This window comes from Prionailurus bengalensis, chromosome A2, assembly GCF_016509475.1.
Source record: "Prionailurus bengalensis isolate Pbe53 chromosome A2, Fcat_Pben_1.1_paternal_pri, whole genome shotgun sequence".
NCBI classification, from domain to species: Eukaryota; Metazoa; Chordata; class Mammalia; order Carnivora; family Felidae; genus Prionailurus; species Prionailurus bengalensis.
In genome coordinates, this window is record NC_057348.1 from 24966183 (window position 1) to 24989140 (window position 22958).

Here is a 22958-nt window from a genome sequence, read left to right on the forward strand (position 1 = left end):
AAAATAGAATAATTCAAAATGGTTTATGTAGGAAGGGAGTATTTCTAAAGGAGAGTCAGAGATTCAAAGGAGAATCAGAGGTAGTGCATATATCAGATTTATGGGAACCAGAGAGGGTGCATGACTCTTGTGCTAGGTAGCAACTAAACTGATTACCGGAACCTAGAAGACAGAAGTTGTGTCCGAGGGAACTTTGAGGGGAATGATGAACTATGGTAAAGGGACAGAGTCAGCCTCAGGTCAACTAAGAGAATGAGCCAGTGGAGTAAATATCCTGATTTCATTCTGTTCCCTCCCTTTACTCTGCTTGTGAACCCTGTTGACTGAAGCCAGAGGATCAGGAACCCATTAATACAGTTCATACCAGTCATCTTGCCAGGGTAGAAAAAGGTGTTAAGTGGGTACAGAGTGGCAAAAGAAGATACCCACTATGAGAGTGATGCAGGCTGGGCAGCCTTACTATGGATTGGTCCTAAAGCATGTCCAGCCTGGAATAACACACCTAGTAAGTGTGCAAAATAAGAGAGCAATAGCTAGAGTTAATTTTTTTTAATGTGAACACAAACCTTTTTTCATGACCTAATTATGTATTTAAAATTTTAATCTTGAGTGAAAGAAAACCTTTTAAAAGATTGTTCAACTGGTCCCATAGCTGTTACAGCTGAACACATCACTAAACATGTGAGTTGTAAAATTTCAGATGTTTTTTTGAGTGAACTGTTCCTGACATTGTGTGTGATTCAGGGATGATCTGCAGGCTGAGTATAATGGTGTATGAGATCTATAGATCTAAATACACAAAATGCAATGTGACTTTTATCAGTAGCAACATTTCCCTAAAAATTTGGTTCCAAGGAGGGAGGTATAAAAGAAATTTTCCCAGCACTTTTGGGGTGAAGACAGAAGGACGTTTTCCAGATCCTGTATATTTTTGTATGTTGTTAATTTCAAAACAAGTTACCAGAAAAACTTAACATCTCAGAAGAAATTTTTTACATTGCTTTTGTGACACTTTTGTCAGTTACTGTTACAGGGAAAATTAAATTAAGAGTTTTGCTCAGAAATACACTTAGATGTAGAAGATGATATTACATACGGTTTCTGTATATTCTAAATGAAAACCAGGACAGTCCTGTGAAAAGTTTTGTTTAAAAAATGGTCTATATTATGTGACGCTAAGAATGAATCAGCTTAAGTTTCGATCCATGCTGTGGCATGGGTGACCAAGGAATTATGCTGAGTAAATAAGCTGAACATAGGGTTGGGGAGGAGTGCACAGACACACAAATATTACATAGTTCCACTTATGTGAGCAATCCAGGGTGGGGTGGACACATTCATAGAGATGGAAAATAGAGGTTGCTGGGGGTTGAGAGTGGAATGTGGAGTTACTGCTTAGTGTATACAGGGTATGTTTGGGGTAATGAAAGGGTCTGAAATTGTGCAGCCCTGTGGGTATGCTTGCTGCAGTGAATGGTACACTTAAAAATGGTTGAATGGAAGATTTGGAGAAATTGGAACACTTGTGCACAGTTGGTGGTAATGTAAAATACTATGTAGTCACTATAGAAAACATAAAGAATTTCCTCAAATAATTCAAAATACAATTGCCATATGATTCAGCAGTTCCCCTTCGGGGTATATACCCTGAAGTCTTGAAGAGCTATTTGGACACCAGTGTTACTGCAACATTAGTCATGATAACTAAAAGGTGGAAGTAATCCAGATGTCCCTTAACAGATAAATAGATAAAGTGTGGCATTTAGACACCTCTGATGGTATATATTATTCAGCCTTAAAAAAGGAGGAATTATGACACATGTACAGCTTGGATGAACTTCGAGAACATTATCCTAATACGAAACAAGCCTGTCCCAGAAAGACAAATACTGTAGGATCCTACTGACATGAAGTACTTAAGAGTAGTCAAATTTATAGAAACAAAGTAGAATGGTGGTAGCCAGGAGCTTCAGGCAGGGAGGGAGGAATGGGGAGTAGTTTAATGGGTATAGGATTTGTTTTGAAAAAACAAAACAAAAAACCCTGTGTAATACCTTTGAGAAAAAAACCTAAATTTTGTGTTACAACAATTAAAATTAAGCCTTTGAAGTTTTTCTTTTTAGATGACTTAAATACAGGAATGTTCACCAATGCAGAATCATGCTGTGGATCAGTAATAGAGAGGGAAATTATAAATTGTTCATCCCCTGAGATTCCTGCAGAATTTATTGAACAACTTCACACTAAGAAAGACAAACAGGAACTAACAAATCAGGATAAAGGAGCCAACTTAGAAAAAGAAAACAGTTGGTATAATGATCAGTGGAATGAATTCACAAGGACAGAGAAAACAAAACCAGTGAAGAAAGGTCCTAAAAGGCCCGACTGGAATATAAATAAGCCACTCAAAAGGTATATTCCAGCATCAGAAAAGTACCCTAAACAGCTTCAAAAGCAGAGAGAAGAAAAAAAAGTAAGAAGGCAGATGGAACTGCTTAATTTGGTAGAAAGAAATAGTCCTGGACACCTCTCTCAAAATAGAGGGCCTTCACCAGTTCTTCCTTCATCTCAAGAAACTGAGCCAAGGTTCAGGTGGCATCTAATCAAAAAGGTAAAACTCCTCTGTCTTAAAATATATTTTGAAGTATGTATTGATGTTTCTAGATTGAAAACCAGATTCCCCACATGCATGTTTTGACAAGGCTGTTCTGTATCTGAACAAGAGTTTAAGAAATGTGCTTTAGTTTATAAAGGATTGTTAAACTATGGCAACTCCATCAAGTTTTATAGGAACATAGCCATGTTCATTCCTTTATGAATTGTCAGTGGGTGGCTTAGAGTGGTTGCAAGAGACCACATGGCCCACAAAGCTAAAAGTGTTTACTGTCTGGCCCTTTACATAAAAACTTGACACTTAAACCCTGTCTAGATTAATGCTGTTCATTATTCCATTATTCAAATAGCTACTCAGAATTCTTGTTTATAGTCCATATTGACAGAGGGTAATTTTACAAGGTCACGTATTACTGTATTGGTTCCCTGTGACTGGAAAAATACAAAGTCTCTATCCCATCATCCAGTATCTGTTATTCAAATATTATCCTCAGATTATTTCCACAAGTAATCATCAGAAGTATTTGTGGGTATATAAGGCAAATACTGTTACTCCTTTCTGCATTTATCTATCTTTTAGGAAGAAGATCCTCTGAAAATTAATTCTTTCAGCAAGGAAAGGTATGTTACGGACTGGATGGATTCCACAGCTACTTAGTGCTGTGTATATGTGGTAAAGAAATACACAATATTTGCTGAGAATACAATTGAGATGAAAACATGAGCATGTATGAAGTCGGTAACTGGAGGTCAGACTTCCACGTGAGGCATAGAGGTTTAAGGGATATGTGGCTGGCATTTTACCTAAAATTTGAAGGCCCAATTTGGACTGGGCCTAATTAAACATCCTGGGTGGGAACGTAGGTAAGGTATTGTTGTCTGCAAACTTAACTGGAAATTCCAACTATTTTAGCTATGTCAACAGTGGAATAGACATTGTACTTGGATGAAAAAATGACTAGTAGGGATAATGAAAAATTCAGTTAACCAGTAGGAGATTTAGATTGTTAGGAATTTGATTCTATGCCTTTGAACCAGATGGTTTAGAGTTCTGTCAGAATGTGGCTCTAATGAGTTTAGTTCAAATGGTAAGTATATTATTTTATGCTAAATTATCTCAGGAGAAACATTAGGCTTACGTTAACCCAGCTAATGTTGATCGCCCTTTTTTCCTCTATGCTGTATGTATCCTTGCCAAGTAAAAACTCATCCTATTCTGTTGCTATTTAGGGAAAGTATCCTAGAACTCACTTCTGTACATAGTGTTCCTAAAGGTTTTACATTTAGGATAAATTGAAATGTGATTGAAGAGCAGATATACTTACTCTAAAATGCATGATTTTGCATTAAATCTTCTTAGTCCTTATTGTGCTTTTTTGAAAAACACAGGTCTCCATCACCACCACCAGTTCCAGTGGTGAAAAACAGAACACAACAGACTCAGACACTAAACAGTAATTATGAAAGAGAGAATCTGATCTTAGAAGGCAGTCAAACAGAAACATCACTTGGGGTTTCTGAACCATCCCATTTTATCCCCTATGTCCGAACCAATGAGATCTATTACCTTGATCCAGATGCACCACTGTCTAGGCCTTTAACCCAGGATCTTCAGTACCAAAATCCACATGGTAAGTAAATTCAAAATCCAAATTAATATTCTTGCCCTTAGCCAGGAGAGGTATAATTTCCATTTTGGGGTGCATAACTAAATTTTTAATTGAATATGTAAGTTTGTTAATGAATCCTTAGACTACTCTAAGATAGGGTTGTATCATATTAGAGTTATATTTAACATACTACTTTCATCTGGCTTCAGACTGTGACCAAGAACAAGGACAGCTACTTGACTTTGGTGTCAGGGACCCACTTCTTAATCCTAACTTGTTGAAAAACAGGGATCGACAACAAGCAATCCTTAAGGGACTATCAGAACTGAGACAGGTATGATGAGCTTTTTCACCAAGTGTGGATGTAACTGATGGAGGGCTGTGTGTTGGCTCTTAAGCAGGCTCCATGCTTAGCGTGTGGCCCAATGCAGGGCTCAATCCCACAATCCTGGGATCATGACCGGACCCGAGTCGAGAGTTCAACCGACTAAGCCACCCAGGAGCCCCTGGAAGGCTGTATGTTGGAATGGCTGTGTTTTACTTACTTACAATGCCTAATTGGTTACATGATTTAGGTCACTTCTCCCACATAAGAAATTCACCTGTGTATTAACCTTGAATGGAAATAAGATTTGATATTTTAAAAATCTTTCCAGTATGAAATCATGAGACAGTTCTAATATTAAGACAATTTTATTGAATGGGGAAAAAAAAGCATACATTTGAAAGGTAAAACATGATCAATAAGGCCCTAAAACCAAAAGCAGAAAATACACAATTATGCTTTAATAAACTCTTAGTAATGCAGTTCACGTTTTTTTAATTGAATGTGTTGGCAGTGTTCAGAACAGAACAGTGATCCAAGTCCCAAAGAATAATATAATCCAGTGTGAAATCATACATATAACCTTACTCATCAGACTACATCTTTTCCTCCCAGACCAATTATTGTCAGATAAAAATAAAATCTGGTAACATACACACTATTTTAAGGCTATAACCTTTTTCTATCAGGAAAAATAAACTGCCACTTTAGAAATGCCCTTTTCCATGTCCAGTCATTTGCTAATGCCTCTTGCATTTCAAATTGTTGAACAGTTGCTTACTAGTTCTCACAGAGCTAGAAAATCACCCATACTAACAGAATTATGTAGAAAGTATCCTTCAGTTCTCCAAATGCTAGCTTTGGCTACATGTAAATATTTTCAATTTTCCTTTAAAGTGACAAGGCACTTAATAGAGGTAAAAGTTGTGAGGTCAAGAGGCAGGAATATATATGATTGTACACAGTGACCCACCTGTATAGTAGCCACATCTTATTTCAGCAGAGCCTTGTCTAAGCCACTAAGGTTAGTGCAGTCAAGATAAACACGGGATGTTCGGGGAGACTCCTTCAGTGTGTCTCATTACCATTTTAAGAGCCATGTCATTGGGGAGACTTTGTTTTACAAGTTAGTCATCCCTCTTGGTTTTTATCCTAAGAAGGTAATCCTGGGTATACAACATCCAAGTGAGTAAGTTTTTTGAGTGGTTCAAAATTCAACATGACAAGCTATGGTTGAGTAATGGAATTTATTACTATAGGTTTTTCAAAGTAAATAGAATTCTGGGTTAGCAGGGCTGAAATGTAAAATAGGAATAATTTTGCAAGTCTGCTGCACACCTCACTAACATATTAATGTGATTTCAGGGCCTTCTCCAGAAGCAAAGGGAGTTGGAAACTAATCTCATGCCTTTAGCTGCAAATCAAGAAGAGAATTTTAATTCTTCGTTTTAAATGTAGAAAATCAAATCCTTCACGTTTGTTGTCTTCTAAATTATAAAATGTGTTCATTGCATAACTGTATTTTCCAAATAACCTAGATTTATTTTAAAAATGCTTATTTAAAACTTGTACATTATGTAGTACAACACTGTGTATATATATATATATTACAATAAAACGGACATTTTTTGTAAAGCTTAGTAAAGAAAAAAAAAATTTCTGCTCTATCACAATCTAGGCATTTAAGTCCTGTAAAAACACTTTCCACTTACCTTACGACAGGTTTCTGACCTGTTCACAGACAACGTTCTTCTACACTTATGAAGCTTATTACTAAGATACCACTTAGGTATTTTGCTCTATAAAAAGATTTGAAAGGTTAGAACTCAGATTCTAAGTTCTCCTGAAGGGCGGGCCCAAAGGAAGGTCTGACTTAACACATCCCAACTTTTACTAGAGTAGCTGATTTGGTATTTCTTTTCTCTAAATCCTTTTTTTTTTTTTCACTTGTGGAAACTGCATTTTCAAAAACAGTTTGCATTTGTAATGCAGGCAGTTATTACCACTATAGTTTTAAAACTGATCGCCATATACTTTGTGAATTTGAAGTTATTTTTTAGAACAGCACTTAAGTGTTTAACACCTCAAAAAATATACTTACATTTTGCTAAGACTACCAATTTAAAAATCCATAGCAAATTTGTTCAATGCCTTTAATAAACAAACCTATCTTTTGAAATAGGAGACTGAATTTGAGTAAGTCAAATTTCACACTAAGTACTGAAAATCGTTAATTATCAAATACCCTCGAATAAAAGGTTGAGCAAAATTTTAGCAACAGGCAATTTTTACATGGCTAAGCTTAAAGATAAAAATAATGCTGCCTGGTATTAAGTCCTAGGTCTTAAATCTTGAGGTATTGAGCCAAATCCTGTAAATTATTTATTGACATCACTGGCTTATACCTGTATAAAAACACTATACAAAAGCTTAAAATAAATACAATAGTTGACTGATATGTCATTTCAGCAAAAGTAGCTGGTATCCTGACAGAGGGGGGGGAAAAAGTTATTTACTGTGGTTTTGCAAATATCTAATTTTATGTATAAAACAGGCTTCAATTTGAAGTCTAAGTACAGGTGACATATAAATGTAAAACTTAAAAGTGCCAACATGAGATAATTCAAGTACAATATATGTTAAAAATATATATATTTATTTCAATTTTCAGATGCTTCAACTGTTACAGGCCATCATGATTTAAATAAAAGGAAAAAAAACATTTGAGAAAGGACAAGAAACCTTTTGTTTAGAGAATGAAATATAAATTGTTATTTCACTTATAAGAAACAAAGTCCATAACAACCTGTTTCAAAAAAAAATTACTATAATTATTTCTCTTTTGAAAACGGCCTGGAAGAATCACTTTTCCCCCAACTTAATGGAGATGGAGATTTATCTCTATCCAAGCTTTGAGTATAAGCAGATAAAAAGTAATTTTCACTTTCTTGAGACTGACTTGATGAAAGGGCATATGGTGTCCCCAAAAATGTCTGATGAGTGAGAACGTTAAAATGACTAAACTGATGGGACATATGTAATTGACTGTGATAAACCTGAAAGCTGCTATATGCATCTTGTTCAGTTGAACTGCTGTTCTCTCCTTCAGAGCACACTAGAGCAACAGAAGCTCTCTCTTCAGAATCAATCTGACAAGTCTTATCTTCTAATAAACTTTTTTGCACGTCAAGAGACGATTGCAACTCAATTTGAATATTCTTATTTTGATCTGTTCCACGTGATCCTTTGGTCTCTTTCGCCAATATTTCTGAATGAAAATTGCTGCATACTTCTATTTGTGAGATTTCATCCCCTGAATCCAGAGACATATCCTCTTCATCCTTTTCATCGTTTTCTAAAAGAGCTACATTTAAAAAACAAAAAGTCCTCCTCTATTGAAATACACAATTTGTTTAAGTTTTAAAATTATACACTACTCACACAATATAACGCGTCAGGGTCTGCAAGTCCACAATCCCTTAAAGCTTGGTCTTCTGCCACAAGTTCACTTAGTCACAACACTCACACTAGGTGTGAATGTCCAGATAATCCGATGCTAAAAGCTTCTGCGAAATGTGTTCACGTTTAATGTTGGGAAATCCCAACTCCCAGCTCCAAAGGGGTTAATGTCAAAACAGCATCTAAAGTTATACGGTAATTCAGTATTTGACAAGACAAATAAAAAATAAAAATTTTGACATCTAGCTTCACTGGATTATGACTAAACCAGTTAGTTCTATCAAATGTTTGATCATCTCTGCTTTTCCTCAAAAACAAATTACATCTTTCATTTAACATAAAACCTGGAACCAAAGCAGAGGCCATCTCACAAAAGACTAAAGCTATGGATATCCCTTACTACCTTGTAATTAAATTGCTTTATACATCTGGGGAGATTTAGTAGCCCAATGCTAAATCCCCATTATCTGGTGTCCTCCTTTTAAAAATAGAACCCCTTTGCTGACAACAGCAGCCAATAAAAGCTTACAAACCCTCGAGAAAATGCCTACTCTATAGTATGCGACACAGTAACTCTTAACAGCTTGTAGTGATTACAGTATAAATGAGCAGATTTTGTGGATGCTAAGTATAAAAATCATAGGTGCCTTGAAATACTTTCCCTGAAGCTATTAACACTGAGGGTGAGTAGTTTCAGGACAGGCATTTCGTTATATGAAAATGAAACAAAACCGTTCCTCTTTTTCTGTCTGCCTTAAAGAAAAGGAAAACTACGGAAAAGTTACCTGACTGCGACTCAAGATTCTCATTAGCACCAAGCAGTGGAAGGTTTTCTTCTGTGATTGAGTTGTGATAGCCCACAAGATTTTTAAAGTTTTGCATAAAGTCTTCAGTAGTTGCAACCACTATTCCATTATCTGTATAACTGGAAATCATCTTGATATTCTTTTCTAAATTAAAAACAAGTTTCTAGTATAAAACACTTGAAACTATACATGGACAAATGATGGTGCCTGCCCCCATTCCCCATAAAAGTGCTCAACACCTACCACAGGCCCAGAAAATCCTTGCATCCACACCTACATTCACAATAGGAAGCTTAAGGGCGCTCTTTACCTGTTAAAAAGACTATGTGTCTTTGCTGTACGTTCTGAGCCTGAAGTCTGATGAGGCAATCCAATTCTGGTGCATTTCGAGTTTGTGAATCACAATTGTGGTACGACAGAATTTCAACCAGATGCTTCTTCTGATAGACATTCAGAAGCGTCAACAGACTTAGAGCTTTAGCATTCAATCTGTGAAATTAAATAGTTCAATATCTGGATCTGCATTTCTACAGTATGGAAATTTTTGCTTCAAATTAAAACCATAATTTCTCAATTGAGGCAACTAATGACAACTGCACTGCTTAGTTCAGTGCCTAGTGAATGGGTTTCTCCTAGGGAAGAGAAGGGAGCAGGAATTGTGCAACCTACATGTAAGTCCAGGGGCTTCATATGGGTGTAATAGCCTGAGAGCCGGCTATTCAGCTTAGGCTAAAAAATCTCAGTTGTTTTACTTAATAAAAAACAACAGTTCCCTTTAACTTTACTAATTTAGAACTTGAATGAAGGACACAGAAGGACAAAAAATATATATAAATATCTCCTTCAAAAAAATACATGGCTCTAAGCTGTTTCTACACCTCCAAGCACAAGGCAACAAGTGGTAGAAATTACTGACTACTGTCAGGAAGATAAAGGTACTAACTTTGTACCAGAGTTACACCTGTGGGCCTCACTGTTATCTGGTATACAAAAGTAAGGCTTTACTGATGCCTATTTCACATGATTTGAAGATAAAACAAGTTTCAAAAGAGTGAATTACTACAAAAAGTTACTTTTCAGTTATTGAAGCCTGAATTTCCTTCTTAAGTGTACCATGGGATTAGAAGGTATTAGGGTATAAAAAAAAAGTGTTTTGTAGTCTGTTTCAGAAATGCTGGCTGACAAAATGTAGGTTTTTTTTTTTAATTTTGAGAGAAAAAGTGTGAGTGGGGGAGGGGCAGACAGAATCCCAAGCAGGTTCCGCACTCAGCGAGGAACCAGACATGGGGTTCCATCTCACAACCGTTTAGATCACAACCTGAGCCAATATCAAGAGTCGGACAATTCACCGAATGAGCCACGCAAGCACCCCTGTAGAACAGAAGTCTTAGTCTCTCAGATCCCTAATTATGTAAATATACTATATGGACTCTCTAGTAGGAAGATACAGTATCCAAAACTCCTCTATCATTTGTGAAGCCTCTCAAGCTGACTAGTGTTCTAAGGACCACTGGGTATGCTAGAAATCACCTATTTCCATAAATAAATGTCCTAATCACAAATCCCCTTATGTCGGGATCAATCCTTGTCTCAGTATGTATGCGCGTCACTAGATTAGCTGCCTAAATTAGTCCTCAGTTGGGAAAGAGTCTGACCTAGTTGGCATATACAGTTTGGTTAAAAAAACAAACAAAAAAAAAAAAACCCAGACTATTCCCTCTTGATTATTCTAAATCCCCAACTGGCAAAGATGAAAACCATTTTACCTATATACATAACTAGAAACTAGAACTTCAACTTAAGAAAAACTCTACCTAAATAAGAATACTACTTCCAAATAGGCTAGAATTATATCTACATTCCCTTATGGCTGGCTAAAGATACCTGTGAAAACTGAGCAGCATCAATGATAATCTATAAACACAGAAAAATAAAATTTTAAATCAGCAACCATTATACAGTTATTTTTCAAATCTTACCTGCCCAATTCCTTTAGTTTTTTCTGAAATTTACAGTGGACTTTCCATTGCCATTTTCCTTCCGGAGTACTAAGTTCTTCGAGGAATGTCAAAAAATTTTTAAGGTTTTCTGTTAGAGATAACAAAGTTCACCTTAAATTCAATAAATAATAGTCAATCCACAACTGAATTATGGAAGAAATTTTTGTTGATATTATACAGAAATGTCTACTTTCCTTTTTTTTTATTTTACTTTGTTTTTTTTTAAAATATATGAAATTTATTGTCAAATTGGTTTCCATAAATGTCTACTTTCCTATGTAGTGTTGCCCCCCACTTTTTTCCCTCTGAGGGAGACAGATCTATACATACTCTTAGATTTAAGAACATCTACATAAAAAAAAAAAAAAGAACAGGATGATAACAATAACAAAGCAGAAGTGATACAAATGCAGTAGGAGCAGGTAGCCTTGCTTTATACCAGATTTAGAGGAAATTATTTGCAAAGACTAAGAGAAGAGTAAAGAAATTTGAGGCAATAAAACCTCAAGAAAACGATGAAAATGTATTAGTTATCTGTGATTGGCAGAATGGACAATACATTTAAAAAGCATGAGTCACTGAGGTGCCTGGGTCGCTCAGTCAGTTAAATGTCTGACTCTTGGTTTCAGCTTAGGTCATGATCTCAGTTTGTGGGATAGAGCCCTGCGTCGGGCTCTGCACTGACATGTGGAGCCTGCTTGGGATATTCATTCTCATTCTCTCTCTCCCTCTGCCTCTCCACTGCTCGTATGCGCTCTAGCTCTCTCAAAATAAATAAACTTTAAAAACAAAACACAAAACCATGAGTCATTAATCAGAAAAACCTAGAAAAGACAGAAGTTCATACTCGAAAGAATGCACAAATCTTACCAATTGTGATAACTTCTGGATTTAGAATGGATTCATCAGACACGATAAAACCTCCAGATACAAATAATTCATTGTATGTATGATTTTTAACATCATCCAGACTATCAACACCAGCAAAACTAACACAAGGGAGCTTCTTTAAAGTCACCAAGCCAGGTACCTATTTAAATCCCAAAACAAAAACAAATAAAGAATGAAATGGTTAAGACTCAAGTGTGAAGTGACCTATAGGAAAAGTCTAACAAAATGCACTACAGCTCATCTATATTAGTGTGTTGCTTCTGGAAAGCCAAGCACAAAAATAATATTCCCAACATGTTCAAATACATAAATCAACATTTATGTACTCGGTGAATACCATAAACAGAATGCTCTAAAGAAAAGGTACCTACAAACGGACTTGGAAACAATGATATAGGCCAACCTGTCTGGCCTTGTGAGTGCAGGCAGAATTCAGAGGGCAAGAGCCTATGGTACTGGAACAGTCAGGAAAGCCTTCAAAGGGCAGTAGGACTTGAGACAAGCTCAGAAGACTGGGTGGGGTTCCTCCAAATGCAACGGAAAGGGGAAATGATGTGGCAGAGAAAGGGTACAAACAGGTTTTACCTGGGACATACGAATGAAAATGACAATGTAAAGAGAGTGAACAGACCCACTGACATTCAAGGAGTCAGTATTCCTAGTCTTGATGAGTGACAGGGAGGGTATGGGACATGCCGCAATTTAAAATTTTGCAAAGGTACAAACTTGATCACAAACTGATTCACAGAAGTATCATTTAGGTCTCAAGCCCTAAATCTACCAACCTTGAAGTTTTCTCTCTTTTCAGACCTTACAAGGATATTTTAAAAACAAAGAGCTTTAGTCTCAAAGGCAGTAAGATTTTAAAATAAGGGAGTTTTTATAGCCAAAATAATAGTGAATTTGACTTAATATTCTACCTTGTGAATGAAGCCTGCAATGTCTTCATTCTGAATAATAATCAATAGTTTATCTAATTTTGATCTTCTTTCCAAAAACTGTTCTGGATGACATTCTGTATTGCCTAATTTGATAAGATATTCCTGTTAAAGAAAAAAACTAAATCAACATTAAGAAGTTTTTTTTTTTTTTGCAAATATCCATTTAACACTACAAATGCAAGATAAACTGGCAAGTGTAACTACTGTTCGAACACTAGCAATGATGACCTTATACTCTAGGGACCCTAGAGATCAAGTCCACTCTTCTTATAGAACAACCTATAGCTCAGAATTTAAGTGGCCAGTCACAATGTTACAATGCTATGCAGTGAAAACTAAGTAAATGTCAATGGTGGGTAATAGAAAGAACCATAAGAACAGTGGTTAGCCAGGTTCTTAATCCAGTTCCATTACTTATTCTGGGCAACCCAGAGTCCAATCATCAACCACTCCCTCACTCCCATTTTCCACTCCATTTAAGGCAAGCCCTTGGCTATTTGCAGCAAGGTTGCCAGTATACTCCTTTAGTTATAAAGCACTTTTCTTATTGTAGCTCATTTAATTCACAGCAGTCCCAAAGTCATTCATACAGAGCTTCAGCGTATACAATGGCATTCACATACTAGTTAGCCATGTCTGTCAAGTTTATACCTTCAGCCGAAATAGACCCTCCCATCTAATTAATACCTCCCTCCATGTTGGTGACATGGTACTACCTTTCAAAGGACACATGGTGGTAGTACAGGCAATTTCCTTTGCTCTTTGCTTGCTGGTGGAATCCTGAAGTCTGAGGTAAACTGCAGGGTCCTAGAGGTCACATTCCTCTTTTCACAGATACAGGAGCAGATTAATTTTCTCAAGATTGGCAAGGCTGGTTAGATAGCCATTAAATCTAAACCCAGCTTGCCTCACAACCAGTCTACTGCTCTGTTAAGAACGGTCTACAAGTGTCACCCCCAAAGAGGATGTTTCTATGTAGCCCTAAATTAAATAAAGCAGCGTCTTCTGTATTATTAGATAATTAAAGCTTCTGGGCAGATCTCAAAACAGCTTACAGTCAGGTAATGAAAAAGTAAATTGCTGACAGACCAGTGTATAATTTTTGGTCTTTTTACAGTAAGAAGTTTTAAAAGCAAGTTCATTTTAGGTAAGATGGTTGAACAGTCTGATCTCATCTTTCCAAGAAATCACACTGAGCGCTCTTCCTCCCTCTTCATTTCCATGCCCTTCATGTTCTTATGGCTGCACTACATGAAACATGCTGACATCAAAGAGATCCCCAAACTGACAAAGGCTCAGGACATGTCAGCAGCACAGAGCACAGAGTTTCTGGGCCACTGTAGGCTACAAGGCCCTTATTTATAGTCCTTTCTGCTTCCTCTAACAAAACAAACAGAAACTCATCATGGTAAGTAAATTCCATAAATGGGAGGAGGCATTTATTTTAAAACCTATGGTATTCCCTTAAGGAATTGAAATCCTGTAATTTAGTGAATGCTAATTGTTAATATGAAAACACTGATATAATTGTTACTGTGTTATAATTTACCTATCGTTACAAATGTTACATACTTATGCATCTGCACAGACACACGCAAGTGTTTTTAAAAATCACATACTTGAAACACTAGTCTTACTCTGTAGCTTCAGTAGAAAAAAAATACACCTTGCAGTGAGGAATCTTTCATGATCATCATGTTTTTTGATCAAAAAGGCTATAAGGAATCCTGACATGACCAGGGTATCAAGAAAATGCCAAAAGATCACATATATCATGATTAGGTCATCCCTGGACAGTTTTTTCTATCTGATTGATAAAAAACCCATAAGAGGTAAACACTGATAGCTTCCTCTACTTCTCTGTATCTTTCCCTCCCCTTCATTAAAAACCCAAGTACAAAGCATTTAAAATCTCTGAATCAAGAGTTTAAAGGTATTTGCAGTGTGCATACAAATGGTCTTCAATACCACCTAATAAAACAAGATGTTAATCCTAAGATACTTAGATCACAGGTTCTAAATTTAATTGAACTTACTAGTTTATTTCAGTCTGTATTAAATTACGTAAGAAAGTATATCATCAACATTTAAAAACAAAAAAAAATCATTTTATAGACATTAGACACAAGACAAGTTTATATAGCATTACTATTACCTTCTCATTTAGTTACCTTTATTTCTTTACAGAGCACACTCTCTTCTTCTTCATGAATATAAAATTTCACAGTATTTTTCTGGACATCTTTCATGATTTTAACCAAACTGTTAAATACTTCAGGTTCTAACTGGCTTATAAAATTTGAAAGAGCTGGTTGGGCAGAAATGTTTACATCACTGGGCGATTTTGTTGTTTCTTTTTCTACTGGTTCCCGTACAATATCACCAGGTACAGTATGGTCAGAAGTCACCATTAGCTCTGTGGCATGGTGTGGCTGGTTCACTTCTACTTCGGTTAAACCCAAAGATGAAGAGGAATGCTGCTCACTGGAGTTGGTGTCTTTCAAAGGATCACTACAAAGTGGCTCAAGGAGCTGTTTATTGTTGAAGTCACTTGAGGAAATTGGGATGACGGGCTTTCCCAGAGGATTCAGTGCTATCTTAGTACCAGAATCATTAGGACTGACTGGTGGCAAATTCCCACCCTTGGCTGATGCTTTGATAATAATAGTATTTAGTTTCTCATGCAAGCCATCTACAAACTCCTGTACACCAGCTTTGGAAGTCTTAGAATATATGAACTCAGAAAGCCGTTTCATCTTCTCTTGTGTTGAAAAAATAGGTGTGGAAATTCTACTGACATATGAAACATTCTTTTGCTTCAAAATCTCTTCTATCTTCCTAGAAAAGAGACTGTACTCTCCTAACACTGTCCTCTCTGTGGTTTCACTCATTGTTGGTGGCTCTGCTGCTGGCACACACTGCTCCTCCACTGTCACCACCTGACCTGTCAACACGTCATCCTCAGTGGTGCCCTTTAGTGTGTCTGTAAATGGAGAGGATGGAAACTGGTAATCAGAACTTCTCTGTCTACTTATTACCCGGGGGTCGTTAGGAAAGGCCTCCTGTGGTGGCAGACACACCAGTTGTTCTTCTGGTGATTTCATACCTATATAGGAAGAGTTCATTATTGTAACAGCAATCCAAAAAAATAACACCTGAAAACACAAACTCATAAATAGGAATGTCAGATCAAAGCATATACTTAGAATTAATTACATACTGGAAGGTAGAATAAGAATCTCAAATAATGATGTGAACCCTATTTTCTAAGTGCCCTATCTATGGCTGGTTTTTGGATTTAGGTAGCTAGAGTAACAAGTTTGGATGTTATTTTCCTTGATTCCTTTTGAAGTGTTTGAACAAATGCCAATTTGGAACTGGCAACAATACAAATTAAGTCATTTGCTTATTTCTGCTTCTCAGATCAGGAAAAGAAAGGCTCAAGAATATGGAAGAGGACATATTTCATATCTGCATTAACAGTTACACTCTTGAGATGAAGAGGTCATTCAGCTAACTACTGATTTTAATGGAACCATAACTCTGACTTTTGACAACCAGCGCAATCCACAGATTATACTTTTTTCCCCAGAAATTCTAAATTCAAAACACAATATGGTTTTAAAACTACAGTTCAAAACAGACACCCTAAGTCCTTTTTTAAAAGGGGAAAATATGTTTAACGGCAATTTATAGTAATAATATTTTTAGGAAAAGAAAAAATCTTTGCCTAGATGGTATTATACAATTTTATTTTTAATTTTCTTAGATCTTAGCAAATATTCCCCAACAAATTGCTGTTGTAGTCTACAAAATGGTACCTCCATACGAAGAAGTGCAGGCACAAGTATAGTCTTCAAAACCACGGTACTTTAAAGATATAGTGAATTCCCTATTCAAGTTTGCACCTAGGTGTGGCTGCATGCCCTCTCCACACACATTCAGTTTGGGTTTCCTCATATTCACACTTTTCTAAGGGCTTTAACAGCATCAGCAGCTGTCAGCTTGTGACATTTTTCCACCAATCTTGGTATTTACCATGAGCCACTCCACCCATTAACTACTGCACAGACACCTGTCAGCAAGACCACAACAGGTCTATAGGTAGAAGGGGAACAAAATAACCAATGCACCAAGATAAGAAAACTATATGAACTGGAAACCAGAAAATTCAAGTTCCATAAAATAACTCAGGAATACAAAACATCCTTCTTAAAATTGCAACATGGGGTTTAGTACACACACAAAATACATTTTAAATTCTATCTTACATAACAAATGGGTTGCAGAAGACTACCTATAATTTTTAAATTTCTGATTATTTCAAGTGAAATAACCTGCTTCCCAAAATGTACAGCTGTAGTTCAAACCAATAAGCTTATACTTGAAGGGCTATGGATAAAAGAAATTTTTTTCTAAAGTGGAACAGAGCTTTAGGGGCGCCTGGGTAGCTCAGTTGGTTAAGCGTCTGACTTTGGAGCAGGTCACGATCTCGCAGTTCGTGGGTTCAAGCTTCACGTGCTTGTGCTGTGAAGCACAAGCTTCAAGCTGTTCAGCTTCTGTGCTGACAGCTCAGAGCCTGGAGCCTGCTTTAGGTTCTGTGTCTCCCTCCCTCTCTCTCTGCCCCTCCCCTGCTTATGCATGCTCTCTCTCAAAAATAAATAAATAAACCTTAAAACAACAACAACAACAACAACAACAACAACAACAACAACAACTCTAGGGTCCCCTTAGTGGCTCGGTCAGTTTAAGCATCCAACCTTGGCTCAGGTCATGATCTTGTGGTTCATGAGTTCAAGCCCCACATCAGGCTCTCTGCTGTCAGCACGGAGCTTGCTTCAGATACTGTCTCCCTCCCTCTCTGCCCCTCCTCTGTGCACATGTGCTCACACCCCCCTCAAAAATAAATATTAAGAAAAAAAACCCTCTAAACAAACCCTGCTTAAAAATGCAAATTATCATCACCTAATTCTATTTTGCACAAATTTCCCCTATATGATTCTAATTACTAACACTGACTTTATTATTTTAAAAAATGTCTTCATCAGTAAATGATTTAAAAGAAAAACACACAGATATCAAGAATAATGCATGTTTTCTACTGACATTCAAGCAATGCAGGATTTAAGTGTGAGTAGTGAGTTCTCTAAAGGCAGCATCATTCAGGTATTTACACTATTAAACACAAAATATAAAGATGGGTATGCCAAATAAGAGGACTGCAGATGCTGAGGGAGCATGGTGAAGCATAAACAAGATGCCCTGCTGCTTCTAATAAGAAAGAATTACTGACAGATAGAAAATAGATGAATTCCAGACATAATGTTGAGTGAAAGAGCCAAAAACAAAACAGGACATGTGTAGGTTCCATTTACCTTAATTAAGAACAGGTAAAAATAATCTACTGTGAAAGAAATCGGATTAGTGATTACTGTTGGGTCAGGGAGAGTGCTGACTGGAAGCATACAAAAGAAAACCTGGGGTGCTGGAAATGGTCTACATCTCAATTTGGATAGAGGTAACATAAGTGTATGCACATGTAAAAATCCATCGAGCTGTGCACTAAAGATTTATGCACTTTATGTCATAGATCTGTTATTCCTGTTTTGCTTTTTGGGGTCATCTTTTCCTAGGACAAAGACGTCCTTGAAGAAAACTATTCAATCTTTTTCTAATCCCCAAAGAGAGGAAAACCATAAAGATCTACTAAAATTAAAAGTCACTTGGCTTTTCTTCAAAATTAAGAAAAAACAAAAACAAAAAAACAAACCACCACTGAAGATTTCTGAAAGAGTAAGACACAACGAAATGGAAACAAAAAAGTCTGACCACCAAACTCAAAGCAAGAAAACAATGCCTATGCCCATCTGCAGAGATGTTCAATTGACTGATTTCAGACAAAAGAATAGGTCTTCTAGGAACCAATGGCAACTAGCTAATCAGCAACATCTGTAATTGTTTCTGGAATCCCAAAGTTTCCTAATCTCTTAATTACACTGTCTTATTTAAATAATTAGAAGAAGAACTGGGTCAAAAAATCCAAGATTAGGAATAATGTACCTAAAAGATAAATGGCCTTAATCCTAGTAAAAGGCCTTAAATGGTCTTAAAGAAACTTGAAGACTGCTTCTCATAGGATATTCTGCAGGAACAGATTAAGAAAAATATTCCAGTCTTCTGAAGTCATCATATCAGATAGAATCACACTATAGGCGAAGAAAACTTAACCTCTAAGAATGATTCAGTGACTTCTTTGATACAAATCAAATGATTTAAATGCAAATATGAGATTATCCAAATTTTCTGTCATTAACAGAACTTAATATGATGCCCTATTGATGGAGAACCAGAAATGCAAGTAGCAGTTCTGAAGAAGGGCACATTGGGAAGAAAAGCAAAGGGAGCCTTCTCACCTGGTGTTTGTTTCTCACCATGTTTCCCCAGCTGGTCTTCTGGGCTTCTTGCATTCCCTCCTGAGGGAAAGCATCCATTAGATTTGTAGACTCTCTTCAGATATTGGTGATACCTATTAAGCACCTTTCAGACAACCCCAAATGCTAACAAATCCAAGTATTCCACCTTTTGCCTAAAATAATCCAGAAGGGTCATTCAGAAATAGCAAGTTGTTTCCCTTTCCGTTCAGGTGATGATAGAATATCAACACCTAGATGCTGTGCCTTCAAATAGCTCTGAACATCAACTATGAAGGTGCCTAAACGAGGAATGGTTAGGATAATCATCTTGAACTGCCTACTTTCTTATTGTTCCTCCTACTCAAGCCGATGTCTCCAGCTCCTAAGTATCAGCTACCTCTCTACCATCACTCCTGAGGCTCTTGCCCCCTCTGGTAAGGTACTAAGTAGAGAATGTGCTAAAGCCCATGGAAACTCATCAAGTTTTAGAAATTCTTCTCAGAGGCCTTGGAGGCCTTAGTAGCTTCTGGGTCACAAGCCAGTCTACTGACTTTTTAGCAAAAAGTTATTTGTTTTTTCTTTTTAAAGTTTATATAAAGGTCTAGGAATGGAAACGATGTGCCCTGGGAATATTTCCAAAAATGCTTAGCTTACAAAGATGAGTAAGAACTTGGAATATTAAGAGTATGTATATATGTGTGTATATATGTATGTGTTTGCACAGAGAAATTAGAATACTGCAAAATGATCTTTCAACATTTGCTAACCTACATGGTTCAATAAGCTTTCTAGGGATTTTTGCATTTGATAATTTTAGGCCATTCTCTACAATGACCTAATTTCTCTAGGATAATCTAATATTAAGAAATTTCTTTCAAATAGATGAACCTCAACATGCCCACTTCTCAGATGATAGCTTGTTACAGTGAAGTCTGCTCTAATAATTTGAGAAGATAGTATTTAATCCGCTACCCCAAAGACCATCATTTCATCTCTGTCACTAGCTCACCTTATCAGAAACTCCATTTCTGTCAACAATTTTCATTTGGAAGTCTGCATGCTAACAACTCCACAGGAAGAGTAAGTATGTTTTAAATCCTTCTGATTTTATAGGCTGTTTTGCACATACTTGCTGATACTGACCAAAAACAGCAACACTCAATAATGAACAATTACATTGTTCAAAATAAGATACCAAGATGTCAGAGCCAAGTAAGATGAACCACCTAGTGACCCAAGAATGGAATCTAGAAAAGATGAAACCCATCAGGAAACTGGTCCCTAAGTAAAACCAAGCAAACCTAAGTCTCAGTATACTTGTTCTTACCTGTAATTGGAATCAGTTTCCAATGTATTTCAGTCTCTTCAACATCATTTGACTTAGATTGTCTGCGGAATCCATGTTCAATGGGAACAGTGGGACACAAACTGCAATCTTCAAAATTATTCATGCTAATTAAATTTGGATCCTAAAAATTAGAGTACACATTCAATAGCTTTCTTTTCAATTAATCTTTATGTCAAGAATAAACAACTATTTTCTTTCTTTCTTTCTCTCTCTCTTTTTTAAAATAGGCTCCACGCCCAACGTGGGGCTTGAACTCGCAACTCAAGATCAAGAGTTGCATGCTCCACCAACTGAGCCAGGCAGTGCGCCCCTAAACAACTATTTTTTAATAGCAAATCCACAAGCTTCAATCTAAACATTACAAATGAGTAAGATCAACATGACAAAGTTGTAACTCTCTAGTCTTAAATTTAAACATAATTTTTTCCCTCAAAACATAATTTGATGTTGATTTAGAGCAGAGGTTGGTAAGCTTTTTTTGGTAAAGCACCAAATATTTTAAGCCTTGTGGGCCAGATACTCAGCTCTGCCACTGTAGTGCAAAAGCAGCCAGAGGCAATACCTAAGCACATGAGCATGGCTGTATTCCACAAAAAAATTTAGTTACAAAAATAGGCAATGGGCTGATGCTGCCATTGACCTGATTTAGAGTATTAAATATGTCAAGAAATGTTAAGAATTTAAGTTACATAAGTTACATACTTCCCCAAGTGGTCTCCTGCCATCAACCTCCTCTTAAAAAAAAAATATCCTAAAACTGCATGGAGAAAGCCTGGGGACATGCATACAACTTTTATTCAAAGACAGGGAAGAAATACAGGAGGAAAGAGGAAATTAGAAATAAGCCAGTAGGAACATGGTGCTATCCTATTATTATTATTCCCCAGAGATACAACCCCTTCTTGGAGGAGATAAGGTTACTTCTCAGCTAGAGATCAGTACTCTCTAAGCTTGTATCATAAACAAACTGGATGTCCTGTCAAGCAATGCTGAGTCACTTCAGAGGTAATCCTAAAGGACACTCACTTTCCATTCCTATTTGCATGAAAAATACAAAGTACCTAGTCTTGTTTGTGACACTGATGTACAGGCTGTGGTCACCTCATCTGCCTCACTTTCGGATTCTGGTACTGCCAGTAGAAAACTAATCTTTTGAGGATTCAACTTTATATATAAGCCTATATACATAATTCTCTAAGCAGGAAGGAAAACAACTACATCTACATTTATCCCTCTGTAACAGGGATAACTTAGAAATACTATCCTGGATACTTTCATTGTAAATGTGTAATTTCTTTTTGAAAGGGGAAAAAAAAACCCATTGAAACACACCTACATCCTCTTTCAGACACACATTCACAAAAGCAACAAAGGTAATCAAAAGACATATGCTTACTTCTTTCAAATGTAGTTTATGGTCAGTGCCTACTTCACTGGTAGAAACAGCAACAGGATACTTTAACAATGATGTATCAATTTCTAACAATGGGCTCTGAGTACCCTTAAAATGCACATTTTCAATTTTTGCACAAGTAGGCTGCTCATATTCTTTCTTATCTGCGGGAGAGTTCAACTCATACTCATGCTTTTGTCTCAACTCTTCATAGGCATCATCAGTGTTCAATCCTAAGGCTTTGTTGACTGTGTCTGTCAAGGATGCATCAGAATGACGTGCATTTGCTAGTGTTTCTGATAGCCAGTTAAACAGCCGATGGATGTCAGCAACACCGGAGTTAGAGGTATCTTGCTGCTGAGGTCTCAAATCAGCATCATGCCCAAGAGAGCCAATAGGCTGCAGAGACTCTGAAGGGAAAGAGAAAGAAAAACCATCTTTCAAAGTTAAGTTTGGAATGGTAGCATAAAAATTAAAAAAATCAAGTATATTTAAAAATTATCATAAGACATTTGTGGGCAGGAATTCAATCAAACCACTGGCTTAGACTGTACAAGAATATCCATCCCTTTCTTTACAGATATGACAGGTTCTAAAATTTTGCACAAAACTAAAATTTCCCATAAATGAAAGCTTATTTTCATAATTTGAAAACTGTATTGGGGTGCCTGGGTGGCGCAGTCGGTTAAGCGTCCGACTTCAGCCAGGTCACGATCTCGCGGTCCGTGAGTTCGAGCCCCGCGTCGGGCTCTGGGCTGACGGCTCAGAGCCTGGAGCCTGTTTCTGATTCTGTGTCTCCCTCTCTCTCTGCCCCTACCCCGTTCATGCTCTGTCTCTCTCTGTCCCAAAAATAAAATAAAAACGTTGAAAAAAATTTTTTTTAAAAAAAGAAAACTGTATCAATGGAGAAATGAGCTCAGACATGCTGGTAGTATGAATAATATATATTAATACCTGTACTGTATTCACCTTAAACTCTATTACCAAAACCCCAAAGTCTATCAAGTGACTTGAAAACTATATAAAATATCTGTATACTTGTAATTTTGCAAAATGTTAGGAAGATATGCAGGTTACATTTAAATCTACTAAAAAACAAACCAGGACTATACCTACTAGATTTTGTCTTTAAGATAATGACTGATATTCTTATAATCTA

The 22958-nt window shown here is 36.7% G+C and overlaps 2 protein-coding genes across 19 annotated transcripts in view; one reads left to right on the plus strand and one right to left on the minus strand.

Annotated features, from left to right (window-relative positions):
• Nucleotides 1-7756, plus strand: part of CCDC66 (coiled-coil domain containing 66) — a 50080-nt gene extending 42324 nt beyond the window's left edge. For all 9 annotated transcript variants that reach the window (XM_043587690.1, XM_043587692.1, XM_043587698.1 and 6 more), the window contains 5 exons: nt 2124-2611; nt 3194-3234; nt 4003-4244; nt 4433-4557; nt 5914-7756. In XM_043587690.1, the coding sequence (XP_043443625.1) occupies nt 2124-2611; nt 3194-3234; nt 4003-4244; nt 4433-4557; nt 5914-6000 (983 nt within the window). In that variant the 3' untranslated portion in view covers nt 6001-7756. The remainder of the gene's footprint in view (nt 1-2123; nt 2612-3193; nt 3235-4002; nt 4245-4432; nt 4558-5913) is intronic.
• Nucleotides 4901-22958, minus strand: part of TASOR (transcription activation suppressor) — a 52632-nt gene continuing 34574 nt past the window's right edge. For 2 of the 10 annotated variants that reach the window (XM_043587679.1, XM_043587685.1), the window contains exons 15-24: nt 21803-22209; nt 20386-20527; nt 19059-19118; nt 14817-15751; nt 12625-12747; nt 11684-11843; nt 10793-10901; nt 9124-9302; nt 8793-8957; nt 4901-7912 (exon numbers count right to left, since the gene is read on the minus strand). In XM_043587679.1, the coding sequence (XP_043443614.1) occupies nt 7380-7912; nt 8793-8957; nt 9124-9302; nt 10793-10901; nt 11684-11843; nt 12625-12747; nt 14817-15751; nt 19059-19118; nt 20386-20527; nt 21803-22209 (2813 nt within the window). In that variant the 3' untranslated portion in view covers nt 4901-7379. Of the gene's footprint in view, nt 8190-8792; nt 8958-9123; nt 9303-10792; nt 10902-11683; nt 11844-12624; nt 12748-14816; nt 15752-19058; nt 19119-20385; nt 20528-21802; nt 22210-22958 lie in introns of all 10 variants that reach the window. The other 8 variants (XM_043587684.1, XM_043587689.1, XM_043587682.1 and 5 more) reach the window with 7 other exon arrangements.